Genomic DNA, 10,495 nt, shown 5'->3' on the forward strand with positions numbered 1-10,495 from the left:
GTAGAACTCTTCTCATGCCTTTTTATTTCAATGAGTAGATCTGTCACTTCAAAGCATGCCATTCCTCCTGGCTGTTTCTGATTTTTCCCACTTGTTCCCTTTGTTACAGAAGTAGAAGTAGCTTTGGCTTCCTTGCATGTGAACAATATCTGCGTTCTGTGTGATTTCTTCAGGTTAGGTGACCAGACAGGCACCTGGGGTTCATGATACTTAATGCTGCTCCATGCACCCACTCGTTCTCAGCTCCCCAGGTGCCGTGGGCCAGATGTGAGCCAGCTGGAGGGACAGCCTACGTCTTGCCCACCAGGGTCCCCAGATTTCCAGCCCGCTCTGGTCAGATGCATATTCACCATATGCCAGAGTGCTGGGATCTGGCTTCAGTGACCTGCCGTTGGTTGTTGATTTCTCAGACTGACACATCCGACCCAGAGAAGGTGGTCTCAGCCTTCCTGAAGGTGTCGTCAGTGTTCAAGGACGAAGCCACAGTGAGGACTGCAGTGCAGGATGCAGTAGGTAATGTGGACTGGGGCTGGAGACATCCCCGCTAGTGACACTGATTCAGGGTGTCCCTCACCTCTCTGCTGACAGAGTCCCTAACCCATTCTGTCGGTTTCTTGCCACGGTCTTTATGGGGAACAGGCTCAGCACTCGCCAGTATTTGCAGCTGGGGAAATTGAGGCCTTCCGCAAAGCCATGTGGCTGCGCCAGGCCCTGCCTACCTAGGAGGCTGGAAAGTCATATCCCCAGGGCCCCGTAGACACTCTGTCTGGGTGAGGAGGGCAGCTCCCTCATTCCCACCTGCAAGCCTCTTCCCACATGGGCCCAGCACAGAGGAGCCCAACACCTGTCTCCTTCCGCCTTGTCACCATTGGTCTTAGCCTCCAGGGTGGGCAGATTTGGCCTAGAGCGGAGGAAGGGCCCTATGAATGCAGGCATCAAGAGGGCCAATGAGAGGAGGTGTGACGCGTGGTCTTCTCCTCACATTCATCTTGGGCTCCAAGGGTGGCAGGGATGGCTTCAGTGGGAACTCAGGCTGAGCATGTGGGGGAAAATGAGGCCTGCATTGTTCCCCAGAATAACTCTGCTGTCCCTAATGGTCTCCTTCCTCCCTCAGTCTGCCACACTGTGTGAGGTGGCACAGGGGTGTGGTCCCCACACTATTTCACATTTGAGGCCAGGATGGGGCAGGAGCTACAGCAGGAGGATTAAGCCACACTCTGGTGCCGGTTGCCCCTCAGCCTGGTGCTTTGTGTGTCTGTCATCTCTCCCTTTGTCCCTGTTTGGAGCAACTGTTTGTTTTTTGTGGGGGTTTGTTTTTTTTTTGGTACTGGGGATCGGACTTTGGATCCTTGCCCTTGCAAGGCAGGTGGTGGAACCACTGAGCTAAATCCCTGGCCTTTTGTCTCTGTTTGGATGGGGCAAGGAGGCAGGGCCCGGCCTGTGTGCCCAAGGGGCTCTGGGAACCTCTGAGCCTGTGCCAGCTTCTCCTGCCTCTCACCCTGCCACACTCTGCTCGTGCCCGCAGATGCGCTCATGAGGAAGGCCTTCAGTTCCTCAGCCTTCAATGCCAACGCCTTCGTCACCGGGCTGCTGGTTCACATGGGCCTGCTCAAGGTGAGGCCTGCATGTCCCTGGGGCCGGGCTTCCCCGTGGGACCTCCACTGGCGCTTGGCCACAGGGCTGAGCTGTCCACATGGTGGGGAGTAAGGGCACCTGGCCTTCCCACACCTTCTCTCTTCCCCTCAGAGTGAAGATAAGATCAAGGCTGTCACCAACCTCTACGGCCCCTTGATGGCGCTGAACCACATGGTGCAGCAGGACTACTTCCCTAAGGCTCTTGCACCCCTGCTGCTGGCCTTCATCACCAAGTGAGTGTGGCCCTGTCATACCCTCTGTTTGCTGGGCTCCAAGGGTCCCCTCCAGGCTGCTGGGCGTGCAAAGGTGGAGGGGCTTGTGTCTCCCTTGCAGAGTCCTAGTGAAAATAGGAGCAGTTGAGTCCCCTGTTTGGGTGACAGATGCCACTGACCAACCCACCCACCCTACTTTTCCCTGTAGGCCCAATGGTGCCCTGGAGTCCTGCTCCCTTGCCCGCCACAGCCTGCTGCAGACACTCTACAAGGTGTAGCCTCCAGGCCACCTCTTCTGTCCCTCAACCTGCACCACAGATGAGGGACCTGGAGAAACTGAGCTACTGCCTGCGAGTCCCTAGGACAGGACTAACCAGAGGCAGGGAGGGTCTTTGTTTCATGTCGTGTCAGGGCCCAGTGTGTATGTCGGTGTGGTGTGTTTGCCTCCTGTGTTCAGATTGGGGTTTTTCATGTCTCTCTGGCCCTGGTCTCTTGTGGGGCATTGGCCCTGGAACAGGCTGCAGGTTTGCTTTGCCATTAAACTCACCACCATCTGAGGACATTCTGCACTCTGTGCCGCAGCTGTCCCGCCTGCCCTGCTGTCCTGCCACCTCCTGGGCTGTGCTGAAGCCTGGGCTGTTGCTGTCCGTGTGTTCTGCTGTCTCTATGTTACGTTGTGATGTCTTCTACCTGGCCTGGTCCTGCAGTGATTGCTGTCCCCGCTGTTTAATCCTGTTGTGCGCACCTCAAGGCCTAAGAAGCAGAGGCTCAGGGTGGAGTTGTCACAGAGGGCAGGACCCCAGCCCCTGCTCATGTGGACCAGAAGAGACACCAGGGGCACCACCAGGTGGTCCAGGAGGAGCAGGACCTGGGGCTGTGCTGGCTCCTGCGGCCAGTGAGGGCCAAGCCAGAGGGGCGGGCACTGTGCCAGGCCCAGACCTGTTCTGCACAGGAAGGTGGAGCCGGTGCTCTGATGCCTGGGCTGCATCTGGGGTGCTCTTAATCCCCTGGGGCAGGGAGGGTGGGGTGGGGCTGGACACCCCCGTGACTGCCTCATGCTTCCCGTGTGCTCTCTGTGTCTGGGCTGTGCCTGGCAGCTTCACAAATAAAGTCAGCTATGACGGCTGGGGCGACCACGAAGCTTCTCTCTCACCCAAGTAGGGTATGGTCCGTGCGGTATAAGTGGGCCCCACCTGGGTCCTACAGGAGGCTGCTGTCACCCAGGCAGTGAAGTGCAGAGCTGAGCCTATCCTAACTGTGGCCTGCACTCGGGCTGCAGCTCCTCGGCCCCATGTTCCTCACTGGGCCCTGTTCTGAACTGTGTTTCCTGAGCTGCCTTTGGGGAGCTCCATCGTTAGGTTCTGGCCCAGAAGCCAGCAGTGGTAGCCTGTGTGTGGACGGGGCAGGGAGTAAGGGAAACCAGAGTACTGAGAACTGGGGAACCTGGAGAGCCATTCGCTGAGGTTCGGCCAGGGCATCCACAGGATGGTATGGTGCCCTCTGGGCTGACATCCTTCACATGAGACCACGTGGGGTTGAAGGGAGAACAGAGCTCTCGTGCCACTCCCACAGGCCCTCAGTGCCCAGCTCCTTGCACCCCCAACAGAGAACATGGTCTCCGGAGTACAGGCTGCTAATTCTCCTGGCCCCTCTCAATCAGCCTTGAGTGGTTGGCCAGGGTGCGGAGGGCAGCTGTGACTGCTGCTTGCTGAGGTCACCTCTGGGGTTCCTAGACCCCCAAATGCCACCCTCCAGACCCCAGAGACTATGACTGCATCAGAAATATCTCAGGTGCCTGAGCCCCTGTCTGGGAAAGGCCTGCTCAGCCCGAGGCTCTCCAACAGCATGAGACAGTCCATAGCAGCCATTCTGTTTTACACATAGACTGGCCAAAACCCCAGGAAGCAGGGGTCGGGGGACCCCCTAGCAACACTGTTCATGATGTCAAGGACCTAGAGTCAACTCAGGCTGTATTAACTTTCCATCACTGGGATAAAATACCTGTGCCTGTATCTTCAGAAGCTTGCTTTGGCTGTCAGTTTCATAGAGTTTAGTCCACAGTTGGCCGGCTTCAAGGCAGAAAGCATGGTGGAGAAAGGCTGCTCAATCTAGCAGCTAGGAAGCAGAGAGGAAGACAAGAACAGTCTGGGTTACACCCCTGGTAAGCACCTTGAACAGGTCTTTACTCCTGAGAGTACATTCAGCCATGAACTCACCTATGGACGGACCCCACTGATGCAGGTAGCACCTCGTGATCCAGTCACCTTCCCCACCCCAAACACAGGAACTTGTACATCTACACCACGATACAGGCCAAAATTAGGAAAACGACAGGTAAGAGTAAAGCTGCTCCGTGCAGTGCTGTGCAGAGGAAAATTCAACACAGATGAATCAGTAAATTGAGAAGACTGAAGTGTGATACCAATGGTTCTAAGCCAAGGTACCTGTGATCGTCTTATTTTCATTAAAAGGGATGGTGCCCAACAGCACGTGGAAAGGACCACACACCATGACCAAGTGGGATTTGTCCCTGGGATGCACGGATGGTTCACGAACGCCAGTGTAATGAGCCGCACTAGCAGAACAAGGGTGAGAGGTTACAAGATGATCCCAGTGCACACAGAAAGGGCATCTGACAAAATTCATTCTCTCATACCAGGAATAGAAAGGAATTCCTTCAGCATAGTAAAGCCCATGTGGGAAAAGCCCACAGTTAACATAATGGTGAAAACAAGCTTTCCTTTAAGATTGGAAATAAGGTAAAAATGCCCACTTAGCACTTCCCCTGGACTGATCCCAGGGCATTCACACTGCCTACACCCCTAGCCCTTTCCTAAAACTTTGAGACAGGATCAGGCTAGGTTACTAAATTGCCCAGGCATGCAGAGCATTGGATTACAGGGTCTTGCTCTATAATTCAGGCTGGGCAGCATTGAACTCACTATGTAGCCCAGCTGGCCTTAAACTTGTGATCCTTCTGCCTCAGCCTCCTGAATGCTAGGATTACAAGTGTGCATCACTACACCTGGCTTGCCTAGTGACTCTTAACACCTATTAAAAGAGTATAATGCTGGGAATTGTAGCCAGAGTGATTATGCAAGAAAAAAATAATAAAAAAGCAAGGTAAAAATTAGACACAAGTAAAGTCTCAACATCAGACAGATTCTTATATAGAGAAGATTCTAAAAGGCTCTACTTAAAAGTTGTTAGAACTAATCACAGAATTGCCCTTGGCCTGCAGTCCTGCTTCAGAGTATACGGCCACAGAACTAAAAGCAGAGATCCAAATATGTGCGCACCGATGTTCATAGCACCACCGTTCATGACAGAGTGACGGCTAGCTGTGGAAACAATGTCATTGTCCATGTGTGCACAGTGATAGCCAGGAAAAAGTATGAGCCCTTCATGTTCTACAACATGGATAAACCCTGAAAACATTGGTAAGCAAAATAATGGCATATACTATGATTCTTCTTAGATCTTACAGTATCTAGAACAGGCAAATACACAGAAACCCAGAGTAGAAGCCAGGTATTGCCACACGCTGTAATCCCACCATTCTGGGAGGCTGAGGCAGGAGAATCATTTTGAGCCCAGCCTGGGCATCTCAGATCAGAGAATGAGACTGTCTCAAAATTAAAAAAAAAAAAAAGATTAAAGGGCTGGGGATGTAGCTCAGTGACAGAGCACTTGTCTAGCATGGGTTCCGTCCCCACCAATGCAGAAACATAGTCAACTCAATAGGAAATGCTCTTCAAAGGACACTTCACCAAAAAAGTGAAGATATAAAATATGCTTAATAAGTTGTCAGAGAAACTACAATCACAACATGCTACCATTATATCCTCAGCAGAATGACTCAAGTACGGAGACTGACAATACCAAGTGGTTTTTATTGTTGGTTACTTGAGGCGCAGGGTCTGTGTGTGTGTGTGTGTGTGTGTATGTGTGTGTGTGAGTGAGAGAGAGAGAGAGAGAGAGAGAGAGCGTGAGCGCGCGTGAGTGGTCTCGCTATGTAGTTCAGCCTGGCCTTCCAGTCAGTGACCCTCCTGCCTCACAGCTTCCCTAGCACTAGGGTTACAGGCGTGTTCCACTACACCTGGCACAATACCAAGTGTAGGTGGGGCTGTGGAACTATAGGTGCCCAGACACTGGTAATGTGTACATCAGAGCAACCACACAACCACGGGAAACAGCATCCACGGAAGCTGAAAGTCAAGGTACATGAAGACCAGCAGTTCCATTCCTCATCTCACAGCAGGAATGGCTGCCGACACCCTAAGCAGCACTTTCCCAAATGGCCTCATGCTGGAGGCAGCCTCAGTATCCACCGACAACAGGACGGGTAAAGTAGCTGAAGTACAGTAAGATGCCAAGAGGGCGGAAGTGACGTTGTGGGGTTTGCCAGCTCACGGTGATAAAAACAGACCAAGCTGGGCGTGGAGGTGCATGCCTGTGATCCAGCTTCTTGGGAGTCTAAGGCAAGTGGATCACAAATTCAAGGTTATCCTGGGCAGGACAGTAAGACGTTGTCTCAATGTTTAAAATAGTGTCGATGGGTCTCTGGTAGAGCACTTCCTGGTGTGCACTTGACTGTGTTCAATTCCCAGCAACCCATACCCACACCTAGATAAACCTCAAGTTGATTTCTTTTCTAGTCTTTCCTCCCCCCTCTTCTTTTCCTTCCTCCCTTCCCTCCCTCCCTTCCTTCTTTGTATGAAATGTTCTATTTCTAGTGGCCTAGAACTGAAATCCTCCTGTCTCAGCCTGTTGAGTGCTGGGATTACAGGTGTGCACCGTGCACCCCCACCCCCACCTGTGTTCCATTTTATTTCAGTCTCCTACCTTGAGCTTTCTGCCACTGGGGCAGACTGTCCTTCCTTTTGTGTCCCAGGCACTGTTGTGGTATATTATGGGATGGAGCGCTAACATGCTATTTAAAAAACGAAAGTGAACAAATTAACATTCTTTAAAACCTGAATGAACATCATATACTGTTGAGGGAAGAGTCAGACATGAATGAGCACTCAACACTGCAGTCCCACTGCTATGGGACTGGCTGGCTGGCTGCATCACCCCCAGTGTGCCTGATCTCTCATGCGAAATTTGAGTGAAAGTTTAGTTAAAAAGGAAAAAAGGTTATAATTGTAGAACCCTTGCCTAGCAAGCATGAGCCCCGGATTCAATCCCCATAAATGCAAAGCAAAGCACCAAACACCTAAACAAACTGAATTATAAACATACAATTCCATCACAAACCAGGGTCTGAAAAATTATAGGATACAGAAATCTTTGTTATGGTCTACACATGGGGGATTGACCCCAGGGCCTTCTCACAAGCTACATCTTCATGCCTTTTTAAAATGTTAAGACAGGGTCTTTCTTTTTTTGTTTTGTTTTTGTTTGTTTGTTTTTTGAGACAGGGTCTCCCTATGTAGTTGAGACTGACCTGGAACTCACTATGTAGCCCAGGCTGGTCTTGAACTCACAGTGATCCTCCTGCCTCAGCCTCCCGAGTGCTGGGATTACAGGCGTGCACCACTACACCTGGTTTTATTTTATTCTTAAACTGCACAATGTGCCTGGGAAGATGTATATTTGGATATACTTTGCAACATTGTCTGTAACAGTAAAAAAGTGGAGGGAATCTTGGTGACCAGGGTCTCTGGCCCCTGGGCTCACCCCACCAGCCTAGCTCTGGGACCCAGAGCTCCTCTGTTCCTCCCTGACCTGGAGGCCGAGAGGATGAATAATAGAGACACGGAGTCAGCTCAACAGGTGGGCAGCCCATGGGCTCAGGCCTCTAACAGGCGGATCCCGAGTCTTTGCCTCCCCTCGCTTTTATTCCCCAAACACAGGTACAAAGCAACAAGATTCATCTGGTTCCCAGTATCATTAGTTCGCACTCTGGTACACAACTTCACCCCAGCTGTCGTAAATGGTCCCTAACACGCAGGCTCACCTCAGCGCAGCCTTAGCTCTTTCGTGCTCACAGAGGCCAGTTAGGCCTTCATTCTCTCCCCATCAACAGGAATCAAAATATACAAGCTGGATGGATAGGTAAGTCTCCTGCATAAGCACAGTGGAATACTATGTAACAGTTAATTGAATGGGTAGAGGCATGGATTTGGCTAACTCCCAAGAACCCAGTGTTGTAAAGTAAATCAGTTTTGCAGCTGCCTGTGCAGTATCTCATTGAATATATATGCACGCGCATATAGAAAGGAAAGGCTTAACCGTTCTTCCCACCAACTGGTATGCCAGGTGCCTACCATACCCTTCCAGCAATCCCATGAGCAAACTCCTAACAGCAAGTGTTTTTCAGAGAACAGGAAACAGGCTCAGCTAGAGGAGGCTCATCCAGGGTCCCTCAGAGCCCCAAAGGGAGCCCAATACCAGGGACCCGCAGGCTGGCTCCTCCCGGCCCCTCTCTGCTGGGTGGCCTGAAGACTCAGCCCTGGGCCGGTTCCTGGGCCCACACTGGGCAGGAGGCCCTGTAACTGCAGCCGCTGCCTCCACCCCTGCCCACAGCCTGGGGAAGCCCCGGCTCACCCAGCCAGCGACAATGCTCCTATTCAGCGCTGTCCCTGCCGCCAGGCCTGTGGGCCAAGGAGGGGGGCTCCTGTTGGCGTCCAGGCAGGGACTATAGCTGGCCTTTCCTTGTGCTGAGCCTCAGGCTGGGCTGGCTGTACCTTGGGCAGCATGGAGTGGTGAGTCTTTGGGGCTCCGAGGGGCAAGGGGACCTTCGGGTAGTTGTGTGGCTGCAGGTCGACCCCACTCTTCTCTGGGCCTCGGAGAGGCTGGGGGACAGGGACTCCCAGGGGTGGGTTGGCAGGAGGATGTTGGACGTCCAGGCCACTCTGGGACTTCTTGTGCTCTGGTTCTGGGGCCCTGTCCAAGGCTCAGCAGCAGTCCCTTGAGCCCCGCAGACACTGTCCCCGCAGGGACCCCCTGATTGGGTCCCTCCCTGGCTGGCCTGCCAGCACCAAGATGGGTGGACCTTGGCACTCAAACACAGTGACAGTCATGAGCAGGGAGGGGGAGGCACAGCCCTCGTGACAAGAGAGGCTGCGCAGATGCTGTGCGACGTGGTTAGGAACAGAAGTGAGGGCTGGTGATGGAAGGGACAGCGACACCCTTCACACTTATGGTCGGTGGGGGAGGTGGGCGCCATGGAAGAACCTGAACCGGATTCCACTAAGGCAGGAGGGAGATGCTGAAGGTGTGCAGCTGGGGAGCCAGGCTCCCAGTTGTATTCTTGAAAGTTCTGCTCAGCTGCTGACGGGTGAGCAGAGCCGGAGGGAGGCGAGCAGAGCAGGAGGAGGGAGGCCAGAGAACCACGGTGGCGGCCACTGTCCCTAAGAGGTCGGCAAGCTGGGAGTGGCGGCACTCGCCTGTCACTGAAGCTACTTGGAAAGCTGAGGCAGGAAGATCACAAGCTCGAAACCAGCCTCGTCAAGTTAGTGACTTAGCAAGACCCTGTCTCAAAATAAAAAAATTAAAAAGGGGCAGGGATGTAGCTCAGTGTGAAGGCCTAGGGTTCAATCCCCAGTACAAAACAACAACAAAAAAGGGACTCACTGTGCTGATTTTGTGAGTCTGTTTCCTCCAGGGTGAAAGGGCCGGTAACAAGCTCTGGTGTGTGGGATGGGGAAGTTGGGCCATCGCCACATGGGCTCTAAGGCTAGGCTGGTTGAAGGGCGGCCAACTGTCCTCTCTCTCCAGGCCCCAGAGATTCACCCGTGTCCCCTTGCTGCTGCTGCTACTGCTGTTGCTGGGCCCAGCCTGGCACACAGCCGCCCAGCGCTGCCCACAGCCCTGCATCTGTGACAATGCCAGGTGGCACGTTTCCTGTCGCCACCAGAACCTCACTGAGGTGCCCGGCGCCATCCCAGAGGTCAGTGGGGTGGGAACATGGGCACAGGATGGCAGTGTGGCAATGGGTGGGGCTGAGGAGTCTGGGCTGGGCAGTGGATCTGTCACTGCCTGGTGGAGACAGCCTGGTAAGTAACTTCCCTCTGAGCTCAGTCTTCATCTCTGTAAAATGGGAGACAATACACAATCGCAGGGCTGTGCGTGGTGGTATACGAGGGAGGCTGAGGCAGGAGGCTCATCATTAGTTTGAGGTCGGCCTGAACTGGACATGGAGACCTTATCTAAAAACAAAACAACAAAAAACCCTATTGGGTCAGAGATTTAGCTAGCAGCATGGCGCCTGCCTGGCAAGCACGAGGTACCCTACAGAAAAATACTGGCTTCAGCACAGATCCTTTAACAGAGAACTGAGATGTAGCAGGGTAAGATGCTGTCCTTGGCCTACAGAGTTAGGAGGTAGAGGAGGAACATAAGCAGGCAGTGACGAGACAGTGTGACCAGTGCCATCGCGGGGTGGGGGTGCTCAAAGGCTGGGGGTAGGAAAGGCTTCCGGGAGGAGGCGTCGGGGAGCAGGGTGAAGAGAAACGAGGGAGCAGTTCTAGGCGAGGGACAGGCACGCGCGGTGCTCAGCTTCGCCTTCCCTTCGCCTTCCCCTCGCCTAGCTCACGCAGAGGCTGGACCTGCAGGGCAACGTGCTGAGGGTCATCCCCCCGGCCGCCTTCCGGGACCTGCCGCACCTCACACACCTAGACCTGCGGCACTGCCAGGCGGAG

At 53.5% G+C, this 10,495-nt stretch overlaps 2 protein-coding genes across 5 annotated transcripts in view; both read left to right on the top strand.

The window, feature by feature from the left end:
* Positions 1-2,990, top strand: part of Rangap1 (Ran GTPase activating protein 1) — a 34,096-nt gene extending 31,106 nt beyond the window's left edge. For 2 of the 4 annotated variants that reach the window (XM_010634471.3, XM_010634469.3), the window contains exons 13-16: positions 411-513; positions 1,526-1,614; positions 1,747-1,868; positions 2,056-2,407. In XM_010634471.3, coding sequence (XP_010632773.1) covers positions 411-513; positions 1,526-1,614; positions 1,747-1,868; positions 2,056-2,125 — 384 coding nt within the window. In that variant the 3' untranslated portion in view covers positions 2,126-2,407. Of the gene's footprint in view, positions 1-410; positions 514-1,525; positions 1,615-1,746; positions 1,869-2,055 lie in introns of all 4 variants that reach the window. The other 2 variants (XM_010634472.3, XM_033766202.1) reach the window with 2 other exon arrangements.
* Positions 2,991-8,389: 5,399 nt separating this feature from the next.
* Positions 8,390-10,495, top strand: part of Chadl (chondroadherin like) — a 12,293-nt gene continuing 10,187 nt past the window's right edge. The window contains exons 1-3 of the mRNA XM_010634512.3: positions 8,390-8,557; positions 9,573-9,744; positions 10,385-10,489. Of these exons, the coding sequence (XP_010632814.1) occupies positions 8,550-8,557; positions 9,573-9,744; positions 10,385-10,489 (285 nt within the window). The 5' untranslated portion in view covers positions 8,390-8,549. The remainder of the gene's footprint in view (positions 8,558-9,572; positions 9,745-10,384; positions 10,490-10,495) is intronic.

This window comes from Fukomys damarensis, unplaced genomic scaffold (assembly GCF_012274545.1).
Source record: "Fukomys damarensis isolate Sample0158 unplaced genomic scaffold, DMR_v1.0_HiC HiC_scaffold_19, whole genome shotgun sequence".
Lineage (NCBI taxonomy): Eukaryota > Metazoa > Chordata > Mammalia > Rodentia > Bathyergidae > Fukomys > Fukomys damarensis.